At 39.3% G+C, this 22513-nt stretch overlaps 1 protein-coding gene across 6 annotated transcripts in view; it reads right to left on the bottom strand.

The window, feature by feature from the left end:
* LOC136714035 (protein MTSS 1) overlaps window positions 1-22513 on the bottom strand; it is a 65641-nt gene that overhangs the window by 17273 nt on the left and 25855 nt on the right. For 3 of the 6 annotated variants that reach the window (XM_066691327.1, XM_066691330.1, XM_066691329.1), the window contains exons 4-7: window positions 4615-4699; window positions 2010-2101; window positions 1277-1351; window positions 475-561 (exon numbers count right to left, since the gene is read on the bottom strand). In XM_066691327.1, the coding sequence (XP_066547424.1) occupies window positions 475-561; window positions 1277-1351; window positions 2010-2101; window positions 4615-4699 (339 nt within the window). The remainder of the gene's footprint in view (window positions 1-474; window positions 562-1276; window positions 1352-2009; window positions 2102-4614; window positions 4700-22513) is intronic. The other 3 variants (XM_066691328.1, XM_066691332.1, XM_066691331.1) reach the window with 1 other exon arrangement.

Here is a 22513-nt window from a genome sequence, read left to right as displayed (position 1 = left end):
TGTGGGTGCTCTGGGAATTGTTTTGTGCTGTAGATTTCGCCATTTCTACTGTTAAGCAGGTTTGACGTATTAGGAAGAATTGGGGCAGGTGGAACCAGAGTATTTTTTTCCCTGTGCACCCACAATTAACTACATGCTAAAGGACTAAAACATGTACCAGTAAATCATTACAGCAGTTGATGAAAAGTAGATTAATTTATGTACTCTGTATGTATTTTTTTTTCTTATGAGATTGTGACCCTTGAGTGGGAGAAAATGGTACCCCCTCCCCCAGAAACGTTCTGTGCAGAAATAGTAAAATACTGAGATCAAACTTGGTAGTAAACAAGGACAATCTTGTTAGATGTATTCATAACAGAGGTCAGCATATATAGTTTGATTTGTGATCTGTCATCTACTAATCTTTCTTAAAGAGATGATTACACTGCAGACCTCCAGTGTTACTCTTATATATATGTGTATGTCTTCTTTCACCTTTAAGGTAAGTGCAACCATGCATCATGTCATTTCCAGTCTGGGTATTGGAGTGTTCCTTATGCAGAGTAAAAGTGTATTCTTGTCCTGCAACCAGAAAACTATAAATGTACTTTCTGAAGCTACAGCAGATTAGAGCACAGACTTCAAGACAACAGAATGCTAAACCTGATGGAAAACCCCCCAACATGTTTACTAAAGATAAATCAAAGCACTCTTTATTTTATGTATTTATTGGTAACTTGCACATACTCATTATATCATTATAGATTTAGTTTTCTAAATCAAGTTTCTGATTCAGAAATGGAGGAGACTGCAAGGGGAATCTGAAAGGGTATTTTCAAATACCCCATTCTACTGATTTACAATGCGTCTCCTTCAAATTTAACCACCTAAGCTCAAACCTTTATTTCTTTATTTATTCACAAGGAATGGGAGTCTGGTGTGACATTAGGTTTTAGTAACGATATTAGGGAGAAGAAAAAGTAATAACTGTAGCCTACACCAAATTATTCAAACATTAAAAAAAGAACTCTTTTTTTTTTGTTTTATTACTCATTCAATGCATTATTTAATGGCATTTAGCCCAAGGGATTAGGAGCATCATAAATCAGACATGTACAAGACTTGTTACATAACTGGAAGACACCCGGGAGCAGGGATATTTAAATCAATGTGCTTCAAAGCACACCAGATACGTAAAAGATGAACACTGCCCACACCAACAGGAAAAATGTATTTGGAGAGGTAAGGCGGAGGGGGGGAGGGTTGGGACAGCACAATTACAACAACAAAAACATACCTTTCTTTGCTTTCTTCTGCAGCTTCAGTGTGTCTGAAGATTTCTTTTTGATCTCCTGTCGGGCTTTCTTGTATTCTGCAGAGAAACAGACGGAACAAATGAAAAAGCACACGTCCTCGGCATCCCAGCTTTGGGAAACGTTTTAGATCGGAAAGCAGAACAGATGGAGGAGAGCATGCAGCTTCCCTGAAATTGCACAAAGCGGCCCTTTTTCTCCACGATGAAAGCAATCTATGGATTTGAGAAGAGGAGTACAAGAGAGGAGATATGAGGGATGTCTCACTAACCTTTAATCAGTTTCAACAGCTTTGCTTTCATACCCAGAAAATTGAACATGATAAGCAAAACAGATAATGCTAACTACATTTCCCAAAAGGCTGAAAGAAAGTAAAAATGAGCAGAGGAGGTTAGACTGAATTGAACGTAGCAACAGATAATGGGACCAAGTGGTTAAAAGGAGCCAGGGTCTACTTGGAGGTCTCAATTTCAACCCCTTCAATTACTCAAGCGCTGGATGTTCAATTAGTGTGGTTCCAAGCATGTTGCCATTGGACCCAGAGAAACAGGAGTATATCAGAGGCCTCTCTTTCCTAACTAAGGAAGAGATTCAAGTCTACAAAATGTGAAAAAGTACAAGATGATGCATAACACTCAAGGGAGAAAACAAACAGCAACCACCACGATAAAAACCAAGCAAGTCATAAGCTATAGCGAGTTAGTGCAATCCTCCCACCTTTTGCGTGGTCTTTATCCAGTGTGTTAGCCACCTTCTTCCATTCCTCCATCTGGTCCTGAAGTGGGTTAATCAGGCAGTCGATGAAAGCCCTTTAGGAAGAAATGGAGAGAGAAATACAAATAAAAATACAAGAAATCTATCTTAAAACCTGTAAACAATTTGTTCAGCTACTTATGGGAGTGTACAGGTCTCTGATTCCCTGGAGAGTCTTCTTCCGACTCACAAGACACCAGGTGCTATTATTACTTTGAGCACATGCTTTACTACACTTATTACAATGTAGGAGGTTCATTTGAAAAGGTTTTGTTTGTCATTGTTTGGCTTCAAGTGGCTGGAAAGATATTGACACAAGCCTATAGTGCTTATGCAGTTTGAATGTCTTCGTGTCCCTTTGTTTCATTTTGGGAACAGGTGACCTCGGCTCTGGGGTTGCCCTCATCCCCTCTAATTCCAGTCACAGGCTGACTTGTGTGGCCACTGGTAGAATGAAGTCTGACACCTCACCTAAAATTAGACAGTGTCTGCAGACACACTTTCTAGGAACTTGACAGGCTAATTCCTTGATTCTACAGCTCATCTATAAAACCACCCAGAATTCCACCCAACGGCAGCACAACATCCTGTCAATGTAACTTTTTCTTTAATTCTTCATTGTAATATTTTGAGTGATAGCTATTCTGATCGACCTAGGGGTATTAAAAATGTTTTTCCTACATGTTAAACTCATACTGGTATTGAGTAAGATGCCATTCCAAAAATCAAAATCAGTCAGAACAGTTCTCTGCAGTAAATGTTTTGCTATTTATTCTGATTTAGAATAAACATGATGCACAGTTTACTTGCCTTCAAGTATGAGGCCAGTTATTTTAAATGCAATTTATGTATCTTTACTTATTGTGTATTTTTAAAGGTATGGGGTGGGGGTGGGGGGTAAACAGTTGCTTGACCCAGAGAGATTGACAGCTCTCAAGTTACAAGCAAGACCTCAGATGTCTCATTGTCAAATAAAGGCCTACATAAAAATGTTATCCAGTTAATACAGGGGGTTAGTTACATTTGGACTGCCACTCCATACAAAATTAGTCCCCGTCATAACACAGTTCAATCAACTAGAATTTGACAAACTATATATTGTTGGTCAGCAAAACTGTGAAAAATACACAACCTTTATCAAACTAAATGAACAAGAGGCTACCATCCAGTACAACAGAAAATAACCACAACAATATATATAGTTTATGTTTTTATTTTACTTTTATTGTCAACCACTTCCCACTCATCGTGGCTTCACTCATTTTATTCCAAGTCATTAAACAAGCAGAAGAGGAACTGGTGTTAGAATCAATTCTTAAGGACAATGCTGCCACAGCACAGGTATGCATGTTCTTATTGAAATATGAAACCACATATTTCCAGTGCTAGAATTTGGCCCCCTGTGTTTCTGTAGTGGAAATCGGACAATGTGAAGAACTATTACGCCTACAAAATGTCAAGTACTGGCTTGTGGAAATTGTCGTTTGGGATTTCAGAGTATTAGCAGGTGTGACGTTATGAAGACAACCCACACCAAAGGTTTTCAGCAGAATACAAGAGGGGAAACTCCAGGGTTAACCGTCAGTGGTGGACTAAGAACTGGGAAACCTAGACCACCAATATTCTCAGGAAGTGTTGAGGACGCTCCTGTGTGACAGTTGACAACTTCAGAAAGGCATTTCAACAGAACTACAAATCAATAAACCATATTGGCTCTTCAGTAATGTATTTTCTCCCCTTAAAAGGTTTTGATTACTAGCATGAAAAAAAAAGACAGTTAAACTGCAAAGTGTGTGGAGAGACGTCCGTTGACTTAAACACATTGGTTGCAGGGATGTTTCACATGGAGGGACCACATTAGCTGCTGTTATGGTTATTTTATACTACTTTAATAGTTGCTGGCCTCAGGCCTCTGACTCCACATAAATGTTTCCTTTTACTCCCTGCAGTTTTCGTGTACAAATTCCGCTACTCATTGGAAACAGGACTGAATTGGAGCCCTTATATTGTCTGACACTTTCCTATATTTTAGACTGATTTCCAGGCTAGAGGGGAAGTAAAAGTAGAAAACTGGTGGAAAAACTCATGACAAACCCTGTTGTTCATCAGTGTTGGGTAGAGAAAATGCAGATCTTCTACAGTTCACTCACTTGAAAAAGTGGTCATTTATTTTGTTGAAAAAGCAACGAAGTTCAAGGACTGTCAGTTAGTTGCCTGAAATGCCTTTTCAAAAGATTGACATGTTATGGAAGGCACACAAGGCTGTTCTGGATCAACGGGCTGTATCTTTACCAAAGACTATTGAAAACCACGGTAGACAATGGAAATATCGGGCTTCTTCCACCCCTGTAAAGACCATGACCTATGAATACAGCAGGGATGATTAATCCCTTTAATGCAGCATATTAACTTAAATTGAAATAGTTTTAATTGAAATACATCACTTACCTAAAATTGTCTGCATTTACCCATGTTAAGAAACAGGTTTTCAACAATCCAGAACAAAAAACATGCAGACAAGGGGTTAAGGGGTTAAGGACATGATACCGAAAACAAAAATCAGACTTACGCAGAAAACTGTCGAAGTTTCGATTCTATACTTCTGTGTCTCATACACATCCTCGTCAGTGCAGATCCAATGTCTCTTGTACCTCCTGAAAAAGATGGAGAGACTGGTCAGTTTACAAATTAAAATATTCCAATGTAACACTTAATTCACAACTCGTAACGATTTTCTTTCTTTCTTTTCAAATACAACTAATCACAAGCGTATGACTTTGTTTAGGAAAGTGTACCAGTGTACCAGGAAAGCCACACTCTTGTCTACATGGACTACAGAAACAGAAAGCAAAAAGTGCATAGATAATGGTCAGAAATGGTTAAGCCATTTTCAAAGGCAAGCTTATCTGTAACAGATGTGAAATATATGCTAACTTGTGTTTGCTTAGTTGGTTATCCATGCTCCGAGTTGAAAGACAAGACAAATGAGACAGGATCAAATTGAATTATGAACAAAAGAGTTGCCATCCACAATCGCTTACTAAAATAAATGTTCAAATCCATCTGAAAGCATACAGAAACCCTTAACGGCCAAGCATAGAAAAGATTCAGTCATGTTTTTCTTCTTCCGACAGACACTGGTGGACCATTTTTGCATCCTTACAATGTCAACAGTCAACGGTAGGGACATCATAGCTTGACCAACAGAGCTTTGAATGTTGCTTTCACCAAGACATCTGACTTTAGTCTAAGCAGTTCAAAGTACTGCATTTTGGAATATCAAATGCCATGCTGGAGATACTTTGCAAACAAAATGCCTGATTTAGACTCTTAACACTTAGATGTAACGAGTGTTTAAAGCCACAATTTCTCTTAGTGGTCTTTAAGAGTTAGCTGGGTCCTATTAAAGCAGCACTGTGTGATATACATTCATACAGTTACAGCCCATACTTTAATAGCTATGCTTCTTTAGACAAGGGAGCTACAGGACACATTGAAAAGGTTTGTGAAGTGAACCTCATCTCCCACCCCCCCATAAAAAGAAAGAAAAATGTATTTAATAAAAATGCAAGGATTGTAATATGTATATGATATCTCGATACTTTTCAGGTAATAAGGCAAAAACATGTAAACAATTAAAAAAATAATTATAATAATGACCACCTCTGTGAGACTGTGAAGTTTAAACAAATGAAATGCAGCAAATGACCTCATTTTAAAAAAGGGGGTATGAAGGGGGATGGAGTGCCAAAACATGCTTGAAAAATCCTTAAGAAATGCCTGCACAAAAAAAGGGCCCAGTTCCTCCTAATATATAAAAGAATGGCCCCCATCTCTATTATAGACGCAGCCGCACAACCCTTGGCTGCACAGACTGCCACATTGTTCTGGAGACAAGAACTCTGTTGAGCGCAATTGTTCCTGTATCCCCTTTACCTCATCAGCAGGCCAGTCCCGTTCCTGCCCCACTAAACTTATACACTGCTTGCAAATCGCCATGTAGGCAACGTGTCCAGAGGGGGCAGGTGGCAAAGCTATCCCGAAGAGAATGCGCATCGTGAAAAGCAACTGAAGCAGCAATTCAGACACATGTTGAATTTGCAGTAACTGTTAGAAAGGTTGAATAAATCACAAAATAAATAGTGGGGGTGCAAGAGGAAATCAAATGGAATGCAGACATTCTCTACAGAGCTGGTATTAAGAAAATCCTGCTTGCTACATTTATATAATTAGTGAGTGAAAGTTACAAAATGAAGTGCTACAGCCAAGTTACTTCACCTGTCGTTACACCGTTTACAAATTATGAGTTAGAATTTTACCGCAGAGCAGATTTTAAAGGTCAAATGGCTCTTGTTCCAAATATGCATAATTCTTTAAGTGCATTCCCTTGTTTGCTTGCATGGTTTGTTGCTTGTGCCCTATTTAACACTTTGAAGTGTCAGTTTCAATGATTTATGAACCAAATACTGCATAGTGTAGTCTGATCTTACATCAAGGCATCTTTCATATTTCAAAGAAAACATTTTCCAAGCATCATTGACCCAGACACTCCGAAAACTGTTAATCCTGAGTTGGGTGTTTGTTTGTTTTTCCTCCATTATATTTCGAGGAGCACTGCAAATGGCAATGTAGTGTATCTATTTGTTCCTTACCAGTTGGCACAGAAACGTTGTAGGTTGGAGACTATGTAATCAAATTTTGTTTGCTCAGTCTGCACAGAACTCAAATGAGCGGTGTGCTGTAAATAGGTGTGGTCTAGGCTGTTCTTATACGAAGTGTGTGAGTGACAATCTTCTCCGTGTCAATCTTGTGAGGATACGTCCGTCCTACTATTCCAGGGGGCAGAGAAGAATATCTCGGCAGGAAACGACTTCCCCATCCCCCTGACGAGTGACAAACGCCTTTTGTGCTCCTGGTTACTGGTTCGTGAATGGGGGGGAAAGGCTGTTTCACTCACGTCTCCCCCTCTCCGCCACTTCCTTTGCACTCTTGGCACCGTAACTGAGGAACAACACGATTGCTCTGCTCTTGGCAGCGCTAACTAGACAATACAGCTGTGCTCTTCAACCCAAGAGACAGGCTCTGGAGACCTAATCAAAGTGTCCTTCTAACAGGGGGACAAAAAATAATTAAAAAAGCTCACAGAGCAGATTTCATCAATAGAGGATGCTGTCAATGCAAAACATACCTCCCGTTTATAAGATGCAGTTCTGCGTGAAAACTGAACTTTTGTTGGTGAAATATTAATAAAATACTTGGGAGGGAAGGCGGTGGGAATGACAAAGTAGTAACATTTTACCTCAAACTCGCAGCTAGCCCAGGTATTTGCTGCTTCTATCAAATGCTGTCTGTGCCAAGTTGTGCCACGTACTTTCAGACATAATTGGTTTGCTTTTAATTAACTAAACACCATATTTAGTGTCTGGCAAGAAAAATCCATGAATGTCAGCAGTCTAACTTTAAATTTAAAACATCAGCAGTCTAACTGAATACCTGCTCACTATGTATGATACAATACATGCTTAGTTTTAAGACTGAACGGCATAGGTTTCATTGCACTGATGCAGATGTAGATAATTATATTATATATATATATATATATATATATACACACATATACATATATTAATTATATATACACATATATATATATATATATATACACATATACATATATATATATATATATATATATATATATATATATATATATATATATATATACATATACATATACATATATATATATATATATATATATATACATATACATATACATATATATATATATATATACATATACATATACATATACATATATATATATATATATATATATATATATATATATATACACACACACATGTATACATATATATATATATATAAATAATCAAATAAGCACAGCAGATGGCACTGGGGATTGAAATACTGTATTTTAAGTAAATAAGTAAATAAAGAAACGGCTTGTTAAAACAGTCACCTTATATATTAAAACCCCAAAATTCCAGGTTCTGGTGTCCTTCCACATACAGTGAGCATTCAATCTGAAAAGCGCTTCTGAATTCATATTGTATGGGTAATGAGGCGAGATTGTTTGGAATTAACACGAACCTCCTTATACAAGCTTACTTCTTATCCTTAAACAAACAGCACTGCTCACGCACAGAGCTGTTAGTGACAGGCTACCTCTTGTATTACTAAAATCCATGCTTTCACAAAACATAGGCCTGGCTGAATAATAAAAAAAAATAAAAAATAAACAAAAGGCAATACAGTCCGTAAGTGTTGCATACTAATGCTGTAGACCACATACACTGAAGAAAGCCTCAGGTGACTTGAAAACCAGCATATAAATCTATGATATTATCTTTGATCCATATCATAGTTCTTTTCAGACAATCATGCTGGGATCAGTTTCCACTTGATTTGGCATTAAAAAGCAGGTGCCTTCTTTAACTGTGACAAGAACTTTTGTTTTTTTTTAATGATGCTTTACATTTTCTTTTCATTCTTGTGCCGCTTCCGTCTGAGTTATCTGATAAGATTCAAAAAAGGTTTTTACTCCACAGATTACATAAAATTACAGAGACATACAAGGGGAACTTTTTTCACCTGGTGTTTGTGTGATCACATACACACTGTATATTGTACACCTGTACTATGAATAAGAAGCCACAATAAAAGCTTTTCATTATTTGTATGTTAACCATATTTCAGGTGTGTAGTACTATGGCAGTAGAAGGCATGAATCAATTGACTATGCGGAACCAGTTTTCACTGTGCATTTGTAAATACCATGTAGGATTTAGTAAGAATGTGATTTGATTCTGCATTTGCTCTTACAGGAAAACGAAGTCCCCGTTACCAAGGAAACTGTATAGACCTGCTATTAAAAAACAAAGCAGCAAAAAAAAAAGTCTAGTAATATCTTGCAGCATAATTCACTTTTCACTCGGCCACTGCTGGTGAATAAAGGGGCTTTACATTTTTAAACGAAGGGATTACTTACAGTGTAACATCATTCCACTAATCCACACTAACGCCATTCATTGGCAGCAGGGGCAATCACATAGTTTGAAGACAGATGACATTTTCCATTTAATAAGTTGTACTCAGCCCCCCCCACTTGCTAAATACTGCATGATTTCATTTAGCAAGGCAATGGCATACGTCTAGGTTGAACTGCTGCGCCATAGGCTGGGAAATGGTATCCGGCTGGAATTCTTGCGGAGCGTCACCTAATACATGCAGCTCACCGGCCCTCTGCTTTCAATAGCCATCTAGAGTTGCAAAGCCCATTAAGAGCCTTGTTCCTCCTGCTCGTAGCTTATAATAGGGGGCCCGGATCATGTCATTAAATGGATCAGCTTGGTAGATCAGATCTATAAGATAATTTCTTCTGGACTCTGTTTCTCATTTCTCGGTTCAGGTTTATTTTGGGGGGAATGGAAAAATTCATATTTAGGAAATTTGGGTTTTCTGCCCCCGCATCACAAATCTTCAAATGGAAATAAAATAAAATGAATGAAATGTTCAAAGAGCAACAAAAAAAATTAAATATCTATTAATAGTCTACCTTGATGTGACCTCATTTAAGAAGTTTATGTTAAATGTCTGGGTTTACATGCACTTGACACTGAACACCACAGTCATGAATCTGGACTTGGCACTGAACATATCACACACATACAGCACTGAAAATATCACACACATGCCTCAGCATGAATCAATGGCCAAGCATCTCTAAGGGCAGGGTCATCCACTTTCTCCTGTTTGAAACACCATGTAAACAAAACAAAAAAAAAGAAAGAAAAGCATCTGTAAATGCTGGAAATGTCATGGCAACGCATTAAGTTCCCCTCCTAATTTTAAGAGTGGGTTGTTCCTAAATTAGTGGTCATCCACGTATATTTAAATATCCTCTCCCATACATCATGATAAATAGAGTCATTTAGACGCGTACACAACTGTTTTTTGTGTTTGTCAAATCACAACTGCATAGCAACGCATATTTCCTGAAACTTGCATTCAAAACATCATGAGAAAAACAGTCAAGACTTTTCCATATCAACTCAAGGAATGTAGCAGAGAGGAAATTACAGTTTGCGTAAGTATACAGACCAAGAAAGCACACCTCCCAGAAGCTTCTGTAAAAACTGTCAGCATCAGCCTCAATATTATTCAATCTACTGAACAAACATGCAGGGCTGGACAAACAGATACAAAGAAATAAAATAATCGATGCACTGAGAAAAGCATCGATCAGCCTTTCTTAACCACACTAACTGCTCACCCACTAGAAAATGAGGAAATCCTGACATGCATCCCTCAGCAATACAAAGCATGAAAGCATGAAAAGGAATAAACTAGCAAAAAGAAAAACAAGTTTCAGGATAGTCTAATCAACCATGACACTATTTACTGCTTGCTGGACCATACATCTGTTATGCCTGAGAAAGCCTGTTTGGGCTTAAAAGAGAGAGTTATAAGGCAAGAAGATATTATACAAGTCATAGTCATTAGCTGCCTGCCCTTTATCAGATGATTCACATTTCTTATCAAGCTTACAGGAAAACTATAAACCATTGTCAAGGTCTCTCTATAGCTTGAGTGATTCTTGTCTATAATCTATATGCAAAATACAATATAACTTCCGATTTAAAGACATTACACCTTCTTAAATATTTGTTGTCTTTCCATCATTGAATAAGTGGGGATCTCCAGAAGAAAGTCTGATATTTGGACAGAAAAACAGGCATTACACAGCATGTGAAGCAAAGTCACATTCACAGTGTGTAAACAATGTAAACAACTCCTTTCAAGATTAATAAAAAGCATTATTTTCTTACATAAGAAACATGGCTGACTTTACATTTCAATTAAAACTTTAAAGACAAGTTCAACTGCACGAAGTGAACACCAAGTGAATAATTTCAGTTAGAAAGTGGAATACAGGTTGTGAAACAAAACCCACACAAAATAAATGCATTCATTATAAAACCCCATTGGCATGTCTTTGTGTTTTTTAATCTCACTTAGACCTGCTTAATCCTTAAAGTACAGCAGATCCCGGTGTTTAAAGAAGAATGTACATTATATTTTGAATGCAGGATGTAGCGATCATTTTCAAGACCTATTCAGAAAGCCAACTTTTTCGCATATCTCACGATCTATAACCCAGCCTCCGAGCTAAACGATGCTGTACTATAATATAGGTTTTAATTCAATACTGTATTCCATGCTGCACAAGAAGAAATTACTATAATCCTCTCTCTAAGGCTCTTTTAAAAATAAAACACCAATCTGAACATTCAAAACCCTTTTACCCCAAAGATTAAAATGCATTTTCTGAACCTTTATATTTTAATTATTATTATTTTGAACAGCGTCACCGCCATAGCTCTGTGTCTGAGAGCTGTATGGCCATCGGTCAACTGCCTGCATAACAATTTAAGGCCTGAATGAGAAGGATAGAAATGTTAACTTGAAGGGGGGGAAAAAATACTCTCCAATGTGAAACAGTTATTCGCCTGTCTCCGTTATATTTCTGCATGGAACACAAAAGCTGCATTCTCTGACTCAAAGCCATTAATCCAGCTGCCTCTTCACATCACAAACAGGAAAGGAAGAGACTAAACTCACTTGCTAGTTAGAGCAGAAGGCACTGCAAAGTCCTTCAAGCACACAGTCTTAAGGAGCAACGGTTATCTGAGCGAACTCAGTCCTTGGTGATGCCCTGCTCAACCAAACAGTAAACTTGCTGTTTTCAGTCAAGCAGAATCAATTCTTACATTTCATAAACATGGGTTCAATCCCAGGTGGGGGCCACTGCTGTTGTACCCTTGAGCAAGGTACTTTACCTAGAGTGTTCCAGTAAACACCCAGCTGTAGAAATGGGAAATTGTATGGAAGAAGAATGTAATATAATGTAGCTCTTTAACATATTATTTTGATTCAAGGTGAAGTGCTATGGCAGCCTGGAGGCCAGTATTAAATGCACCCATTTGGAACAATACCCAGAAGACACTGCTGGCCTGGAGGAAATGAGTCAGAGCTGTAGTTTAGAGGTCTTCACATGATAAGTCTTTTGAACGGGACCCACTAACCTCAAACTCTCATTAAGACCTGAGAGAGGACTCTGTATCATGGTGTTCTTCTAATCCTGTCCTCCAGGATCACAGTGTGACAGGTTTTAAGGGGCTCATATCATTACCTGCATTAGCCTTAGGAAAGGGGTTAAATCAGTTCAGTTAAAGTGAATAATTACAGCTCAGGTATACAGAAAACCAGGAGTGCTCTGGCCCTCCAGGACTGGAGCTTAAAGATATTAAATACTGTAAGGCAATGGTATTAGGCTTTGTCATCGGCCAAGAGCGACTTGTTTTTCTGAGTGGGCGTTTCACAATGGGCCGAGCCGTGGCATGGTTGGGTAGGAAGCTGGAAGTCAGCCAGGGTCTCATTGGCTTTCGGTGCCACCCCGACCCCTGTGGGTGCCACTTGAGTTTATAGGGTCAGTGAAAGTCAGTCAGTAAAATGTCAGTACTATCTGTCTGTATAGATATACAGTATGTATACTTACACATATCCAACACTTTGGCTCTTCTGTTTAGTTTTAGGTTCGCAGTTGTATTGTGGACTACCCAAATTACAGTGGTATATAAAAAAATATTTGTAATATTTTATAATCATTATAATCCATCCATCTTCGAAACCGCTTATCCTGATGAGGGTCGCTGGGAAGCCGTAGCCGATTCCGACAGGCATAGGGCGCAAGGCATGAATTAATAATTATAATATAGAATAATATTACAACTACCACTATTAATATTAATATCACTACTGTTTTTATTCTTTATAGTAATAATACATAACAGTAGTGTTTTGTATTATTGCTGTGTTGATTAGAGAAATAACGAGTGGCACTGCCATCTCATCTTTAACAAGTGTACAGCAGGCATTAGTGTGTCGTGCTTATTTGATGCATACACTCACCTAAAGGATTATTAGGAACACCTGTTCAATTTCTCATTAATGCAATTATCTAACCAACCAATCACATGGCAGTTGCTTCAATGCATTTAGGGGTGTGGTCCTGGTCAAGACAATCTCCTGAACTCCAAACTGAATGTCTGAATGGGAAAGAAAGGTGATTTAAGCAATTTTGAGCGTGGCATGGTTGTTGGTGCCAGACGGGCCGGTCTGAGTATTTCACAATCTGCTCAGTTACTGGGATTTTCACGCACAACCATTTCTAGGGTTTACAAAGAATGGTGTGAAAAGGGAAAAACATCCAGTATGCGGCAGTCCTGTGGGCGAAAATGCCTTGTTGATGCTAGAGGTCAGAGGAGAATGGGCCGACTCATTCAAGCTGATAGAAGAGCAACTTTGACTGAAATAACCACTCGTTACAACCGAGGTATGCAGCAAAGCATTTGTGAAGCCACAACACGTACAACCTTGAGGCGGATGGGCTACAACAGCAGAAGACCCCACCGGGTACCACTCATCTCCACTACAAATAGGAAAAAGAGGCTACAATTTGCACAAGCTCACCAAAATTGGACAGTTGAAGACTGGAAAAATGTTGCCTGGTCTGATGAGTCTCGATTTCTGTTGAGACATTCAGATGGTAGAGTCAGAATTTGGCGTAAACAGAATGAGAACATGGATCCATCATGCCTTGTTACCACTGTGCAGGCTGGTGGTGGTGGTGTAATGGTGTGGGGGATGTTTTCTTGGCACACTTTAGGCCCCTTAGTGCCAATCGGGCATCGTTTAAATGCCACGGCCTACCTGAGCATTGTTTCTGACCATGTCCATCCCTTTATGACCACCATGTACCCATCCTCTGATGGCTACTTCCAGCAGGATAATGCACCATGTCACAAAGGTCGAATCATTTCAAATTGGTTTCTTGAACATGACAATGAGTTCACTGTACTAAACTGGCGCCCACAGTCACCAGATCTCAACCCAATAGAGCATCTTTGGGATGTGGTGGAACGGGAGCTTCGTGCCCTGGATGTGCATCCCACAAATCTCCATCAACTGCAAGATGCTATCCTATCAATATGGGCCAACATTTCTAAAGAATGCTTTCAGCACCTTGTTGAATCAATGCCACGTAGAATTAAGGCAGTTCTGAAGGCGAAAGGGGGTCAAACACAGTATTAGTATGGTGTTCCTAATAATCCTTTAGGTGAGTGTATATACAGATTCTTAAATGGTTTTGAAGTTTCCAGCCTGGCAAAAAAAAGATTAACCCCCCCCCCCCCCCAAATTTTGTCTCAAAAAAGAGGTGTTAAAATAAGAGCTAATACAATTCCCAATGTATTTATTTATTAATACTAATAAATCTGGCAGGAAGAGCTTCTCATTTTCTCCTCTGCGTTTCACAACGTCTGATCTGTGAAAGACGTCAGACTGGAAAGCAGCAGGGAGGAAATCGCACACTGCCTCATTGCTACCCACTGGTTTCCGTGGAGACCGCTGCAGTGTGTGTGCGCGCGTCTGTGTGTGTGGATGTGTGCTCTCACTCTGTGGACTGTACTGCGGGAAGCCTCGGCTGTTTCTCGGCTACAGGATATAAAACAGTTTATTTTGTTATTATTTTCCTGCGTAATATTGTCCTGCTACTGAAACTGGAAATATCACAGCAATTAAATGCTGTATATGCAACATTACTTAAAGATGACGCACAATGAATGCTTCCGTAAACCAAACATTACGTGTAAGCAACCATAAATTGCGTGGGTTATATTAAAAGCAGATGAAGATCCGTTTTTGTTTCCCCCTTCAGTGCCGGTTAGTTTTATATTTTAAGCCTCATTTTCTAGATTGCGAGACACTCATCCCATGACCTTAACCTATAAATATCCCTGGCGCTTGGCTCTAAGTTCCCGTCCCTCCCAAAAAGCTGATGTATGGAATAGCAGTCATTATTAATAGCTGTGACGTCTGCTACAACTAACCCCCCCTCCCCTTCCTTCCCCGATTATCACTGCATTGCAGCACTACTGCTCTCCCTCATTATCCTGTTTTTCCTTACTTTGATATGGCATGATCTTTGGAAGCTTAGGCACACACAACAAGCTTGGAACTAGACAGAAAAGACAATGCAGGCAAAGCAGCCCCATGCATTTAACATTGAGATCGAGAGAGAGAGAGAGAAGAAAAAGCAAAAAAATGACAGGGAAAGGAAATTGCTGCACAATGCTCAGACAGAAAAGTCAGAATAACTATTTCCCTGTTGTCAAATGTTTCCTTATGGTTAAAAGTAAATGGGCCTAAATAAATGCAAGTGGACAGGCTTGGGATCAGTTCCCAGTTCATTTATGGAATTGGAACTGGAATTGACAAATGTCATGCCTACAGAATTTCAATTGTCTAGATCGGAGACAGTCAGAGCACGAGGACCTGACAACAGCTCAGAGAGAGGTGTTGCTGGGGTGGCATGGTGCATGGCATGTCTGAGATCATATGAAGGCTGCATAGTGTTGTCAGCTCTGTTGTGTTGTTCATTTTTAGATTACCGAGCAGATCATTTCCTTGCAGAGTTGAAATGGAATATTTGCCCACCCGTTGTCTTAGTTTTTCCCATAATTGTACAACAGTGATATTTTTTCGAATGGGGCTGCAAATCATTTGGTACATATGAGCTTTAATCTTAAGGTTTATTGCATCCGTTTCATATCCTGAGACGCACATTCTGTGCAACATTGAGGTTTCTTCTGGAGCATCATTGTCAATCTACTTTACTCTGAAAAGAAATGAGAAAATAAAACCGCTTGTGGAAAGATTTCAAGGCTATTTGGGGAACTACTGTAAGTACCGAACTTCAGAATTTTCACAAAATGCGTGATCATACTTTCCTTCAGCTACGATTGAGCAATATTGAGTTACAAACAATATTTCCAGGTGGGAGAGGAAAGGGCAAATTAAATAAACTGTGCTTCTCATTCAAATTAGGACAGGAAGGTTTAAACAATGCGCTGGACTTCCTATAAATCTGAAGTGAACATCAGTCACTTGCCCCAGTAGATGCATACTTAGACGACAGTCTTCTGACATCAGCAGGTACAGATAAGGAACAAAGGCTTAAAAATCACTGTCTACTTCCTAAGGGTTACAGCACATACCAGCAAGATACTGATCATTAAAGCTCCGCAATAGTTATGAGTCTTGCTCGCTAGAGTATACTCACCATTCCAGATAAAGAACGGAGGTGACCAAGGTTTTATGTAGCGTAAGTTTTCAAGTCAAGACAACCCCATTTTTTTCCAATTGGCCTTTCCTTGAACCCTTTGTTGTTTCTCATGCTACCATCCAGACAGACTAAATTGGGGGGAAAGGGATTATCCAGGCAGTCGCATACAAGTGTGATCTGCTCTGTGTATTACAAGTGCGTTTTCGACATTGTGAACCCTTTAAATAATGCCCCATTTTTGGAGCACACAAATGCTGACAAGTGTGTCCATGGCCACTATCACAAGAAATAAATTAATTAATAAATAAAAAGCCGGTAGCTTTGAGATGACACTGCAGTGGCTGTTCTTTTCTTCAATATCAGTAACTGGCAGACAGCCTCTTACAATCAACAGTATACAAGACATTATGGTCCCAGTTTAGAAATGACAAAGCTGTCAGGAGCCTGTATAGTGTAACAGTGAGGCGAAGGTTTCTTCTAGACCCTCTAGACTTCCAACCTTTGGAACCCCCGCGAAAATCAACTCACCGCTACAGCTTTTATTCAAATCGAGTGCCATGCAATCAACAGTCAGCTCAGTTTTCCAGGTTTCAAAGCAGCGAGACAAATGTCCTACTGTGAGCAAATCAAACCACTACTTTGCTCATTCAAAAGCACCATCCAAAGAACAAGAAGCCCAAATGACAAGACTTATGTCGACCCTGATGATGCGTTTCTTCTCCTGTTTTGTGATCAATTATAATAAAATTGGTCTTTTTCTCATAATTCTGTAATTATAAATTGGCTCAGTCAATATATGATAAGATGTACTGTATGAATCCCAAATGATAGCAACTTTTGTCAAGCTGTTGCACTAAAACACAGCCCATGTTTTTGTTACTGAAATTAAAAACCAAGGTAAATGATATCTCAAATGCAAGAATGCTGTCAACAGAATGTAAAGAAGCTCCCCAGTCGCTCTTCACAAACATGTTGTTCAACCAAATTGATATACACTACTTGTCAAAATACAATACAGTAATATCTATAGCTGGTATGTCCAAAATGTATTCATACTATAGCCTAAGCTTTGCAATTGTCTGTTGTTTTGTGGATTAGATATGCAGAACATATAATGGCAAATTTCACACTGAATACAACACTGCATCCGATTGTATTTGTTGACTAAGTAATTTAACCAAGTGCAGAAAATCCCGACTGTCTCACTTCTAAAGTGTCAAATCTGTTCCCAGGTTTGAAATCAGGTTAGATCCAGAAATCCAATTTCTTGTAAATGGATTTACAGACATGGGCAGCCATTTGGAAATCTTCTTGGACTCTCTCTCTCTCTCTCTCTCTCTCTCCAATGAGATGAGAGAGAATCTAATTACTTCAGCAGTGCAAAAGTGCAATTTTGAAAAGAAAAGATTTTCTTCACAGCCTGGTAGAATCTTTAGGTGAAAAGAGAATGCAAGCGCAACCCATCTACTGCTACAGCCTAAAAACACGTTTGAACGATTTGCAACTAATTCATATCTCTAGCCCAGCTTCCAAAAATGAAACCTTCAAAGATGCTCAGACCAACTCCTTGACCCGTAATTAATGTTCTTACTGCCTGTAGATGCGTTTTCTTTAGCTAATTTTGACAAAAACAAAGATGGAATGACCTGTGTACAACACACTGGGAAAACAATTCAGTTCTATAGGCCAAAAAAAGAAAAGTTAAAATAGTTAGTTTTACCATTTATATACTTATTTTAAACCAAGACCTATTTTTCAAAATCTACGTAAGTATAGTGGTACTGTAATCTTAGTCTGAGCCATGTGATTTGATCTTTACAAGCCCTACTGATCCTGTGAGTGGGCAGAGCAGCTGCCATGGTGAGGGTTGGGTTAAAATGCCCAGACAAGCTCTACCTATCAACTCCTGGTCATGGGTGGCCATGGGTGCCGTCTCTCAAGCTCCATCCTGGCTGCGAGTGGCTAGAGAGCCACCAACCTCCCAACATGTCCTGGAAATGCAGCAAAACTTGATACTGTTGCTATGCCACACCAACCAAGGGAGTAGCAGCTGCCACAACTGCTACACCCTGCGCTTGACAACAGAAACACAGGACATCTGATCCCGAATACAGTATTTTTAATTAACAAGATCACTACATTCCTCACTGGGTTGATCTACTTTGGTACAACAGTCCAAAACATTGAATATAATGCACACAAAGACCAGAATCAGAAGTACATAGAGAATCCTTATTTAAGTGAAGATTAAATATTGTGGCACCGTGGTGGCAGTGGAGGCAGACCACGTTGCTGGGTTCAATAAATAGGTCGGGCCTCCAGGGGAAAGTAGGGGCATTCCTGGAGGCCATTTTGTGTCCCACCCAGCAATGCACCACAATATAAATGTAAAAATATAAAATCATAATAACGGATCTAATTTATTGATTTATTTCCTCACTTAATGATGAAAAAATTTTGTAGTCATTAGAATCTTGTGTTAATCAAACAACATTCATGTTAAATGGCAAAGTATCCAAAATGCCAAGGGCTATGTCTTCTATATCTTTGGCAGGGACACAGCTTAAAATAACTGCTGGTAGTGTTCTGCTGCAAGCTGAATGTATTAGTGTTGTAAACCTAAAGCTTAATTCTGCATGAATCAAAAAATCAGTTGGGTAGAAACATCTGGAAGTGGTACTGCACTTGGATCTTGCAGACTGACCATAAAATCTTGAATCCTGCCGTCACAGGCTTCCGATCTCTGGAGACTTGACACGATCCGAATACAGAAAGCCTCTACTGGCCTAAGGTCAAAGACAAGGCCCCTGGCACACTTATCCTGAAGTGTTTATGTAACCCTGGGAATACGATGCAAGGTCTTAATCATCTGCTTGTCACAGTTTGTGTGTCACAATCCAATTGACGCAAGGAGCAGCCCAGTTCAAGATTAAACCCAATAGCCGTCTCTTCACACAGGAAAAAACAAACAAGGTACCATATAATTTTGGTTCTTCCAAGGGACAATTTGAATGGCTCTGGAATCTGCTATTCTGAAGCTCAATCTAAGTGCAGAGTAAGAAATGTCATTTCAAAAGCTTGCCGAGTATAGCCTGCTTCACCTATACTCAAAATAATGAATCGCAGACACCAACATAAGACTTTTGTTTACTTTATATAGCTTACACCACATTATTAGGGCTGGCAATGAAGGAGGCTACTTACAAAGGCTCAGCACTGCCCTGTCATGACAATGTTAGGAAGAGGAAGACAGTCTGACTAGTCACAGCGTTTCAGATGGCGCTGCAGCCAGACTGTCCCTTCCAATCAGTAACCACGGCATCAACAAGCTGGAGGCCACCGAGCCTCGGGAATCGGGCGGCACAAGCAGCTCTCTCTCTCTCTCTCTCTCGCTCTCTCTCTCTCTCAATAGACAAGGACAGCAACAGGGGGAGGGAAGGGTGAAGCTTATTACAGTGACTTGAAAGGAAGTTAACCTACAACAGCAAGCTTTGTATTACTGAAAGCCAGTAGACCCTCCGATTTTACAGAGTCACAGGCAGCTCATGTACCGTAAGGGCCATGGTTGAGTAGCTCACCTCAAATGTGTCTTTAGAAGTAGCAGCAGGTATCTACAGAGGTTATATAAAATTATATCCCCATATTTTGGATGTTGCAGATGTTTTTACATCTTGTATAGAGATTATCTATTGTAATTGAGTGGGTGGGTTGCAGAGGATGGTAAGAACTAATGATTATTGTTTTTGTTTTGTTTCTTAACTATTTTTCTTGAGCCATTTGATTTTATGATTTAAAATAGTTTAACCTGTCCGCACACAAACCTTCTATGACTTGTATTTGGTAAATACACTTTACTTCAGAATATTATGAAGTCAACACCACCCCCTCTTCTGTTTCAGTCTACACAAGTCAAAATAAACTTTTATTCTGATGTTACTTGGAAAACAAGACAACAGCTGCAGGTAATCCACAGAAACACTGCAGATCCTTAACAATAGTAACTTGTTTCATTGAGACAATGGGCAATGAATGTTCATATGTATCCCAGTGCATCTGTGGGGGGGCTTCAGGTTAAGTGACAAACAGCTTCTTAGTTATTCTAAGTTTTCTTCCTTATTGAGACACTGGCTCACTAGGCATTGAGGGCTGAAAGTAGAGAGACACTGTCCCTGCCTGCCTCCCTCAGTCTCACAATGCTAGCACATACCACCTTTTTTTACCACAGAGATGCCTTGACACAGCCCTGCCACCCACCTCGACAGCAGCTGAATGAGAACTGGCTAACCTTGTCTCTTTTGACATTATAAAATTCCTCCCTTTAAAACACGATACATTATGAAACAGGAGAGAAATAGTGACTGTAACCTATTAATATGTGCAAACGCCAACAAAGAAAATACAAATGCATTCTTAAGCAAAACCAATACACGATGAGTCTTAAATGCATTATTTCTACTGCTGTGCAATTCATTAAGCAATAGTACTCAATCTAGCAACCGTGCGATGCTTGATTTGCTTGATCTAAATGTTAATGACTTTCCGTTTGAAGACCATTTAAAAATCCCATCCGGTGACTACGGAGCCATATGGTCACCCTACGTACGATGAGGAGAAACTACTTCTAAACACAAACAGGCAAACTAATCTTTCTACACTTAGTAACTCCCACACTGGCTAAAGAGACGGGTAATACAAACGACTACTCCATTTCCTGTCCTTTCAAAATCTCAGACACTCTCCAGTCCCTGTGGTTCTATAATAAGGATCACTGCATTGCAGCACAACAAGTTTATCTGGAAGATAATTACACACACTGTCATAAAGTACAGCAGCCAGCCAGTTCAATCTTCTCCCCTGATGGAATTCTTCAAAGAAGCAGTAAATGTCAACGTTTGGGCCGAGGGGATGCTGGAGAACAGCAATTGGAGGTGCCTCATGAACCATTAAACCTCCGCTTCCACAATAAAGTTGACAAGGAAACGGAGAGCAACGGAACGGTATCAAAGAGCAAAGTAGTGTGAGTCATATGGAAATAGGTTTCCTAGTCCCTGCCACAAGCTTCACCCGGCTGTAAAAAAATAAATAAATAGTCGATTACTCATTAGGTTCCAAAGAGATTGTAATGAAGAAGGCAAGGTTCTCATAAAACGCTCTGTGAACCATCAGAACTTCCCCAAAAAGAAAACGTTCATTGTATTAGTTGGGGGTGAGACAAAGAAAAAAAACAAAAACAGAATAAGAGTTTCTGGCTGAAATGTTTTCTGAAAAGCAGACCGTGTGACATGATCAGACTGACAACCATGACAAATAAGGTTACATCTGCCCCAGAGGCAGCCATGTTCATTTAACTGCAATTACAGGCACATCATAAGCCTCAGCCAAGCGCACGCCTCCAATCTTGCAAACGAGATACAAAAGTTGAGCTAGAGAAGCAGACCGGGTGTGTCCACTACAGTACACAGATCAACACAGCCATGCAAAGCAATGAGACCTTGACAGATTCAGTAACTAGATCTACAAGCTCCAGGCTTTAATAGAAATATAAAAGACAAGCATGATAAAAAGTTGAATCTCAATAAAAATAAAAAGGAGAATCAAGAAAAAGTACCACAGTATAGGCCTAATCTGTGAATCTCGTGCACAAACTACAGTTTTAAAAGATCTTGAACTACTAATGTTTAATCTGAAGATTTTCAACCCTAAGAATAATTACAGATAATCATCTCATTAAAGTATTAAATGACAGAATCAAGTGCTAACAACATGGTCAAATGCAATGATTGGGGGTCTTTTGTTCTCCGATGCAAACTGGTGCAAATTCCCCTTCAAACAATAGCTCCCATTTCTCACTTTTCTCTTGTCTCCTGTATTTCATACCTTATTAAATATATAACCCCCCAAAATAAAAGGTTAAGATACAGCCTAATTAAATACATGCCGTCATAAGTTTTTGCATTTTATAGTTTATGGTTTGGAGCAATTTACATTAACGTCATAGCTTCAGCTTTGTTTCCTTGTTCCTTCTAGTGGTAATAAAATTACAAAGAAAAGTAATAATCATTGAAAAGAATGAATTTAAAAGGCATCTAACATTCTTCTACTTGGAAGTCAGACCAGTCCTTTAATTAGGTCCTGAGAATTGTTGCACTCAACCAATCACAGCAGCTGCTCCAATGCCCTTTGAACTTTGTGGGCAGGTGGCCATGGTATCTGTTGTCAGACCCAATGGGTCCCCCTTGCTATCCTCCACATTATATAA

This window comes from Amia ocellicauda, chromosome 18, assembly GCF_036373705.1.
Source record: "Amia ocellicauda isolate fAmiCal2 chromosome 18, fAmiCal2.hap1, whole genome shotgun sequence".
NCBI lineage: Eukaryota > Metazoa > Chordata > Actinopteri > Amiiformes > Amiidae > Amia > Amia ocellicauda.
This window is presented reverse-complemented; position numbering and strand designations above follow the sequence as displayed.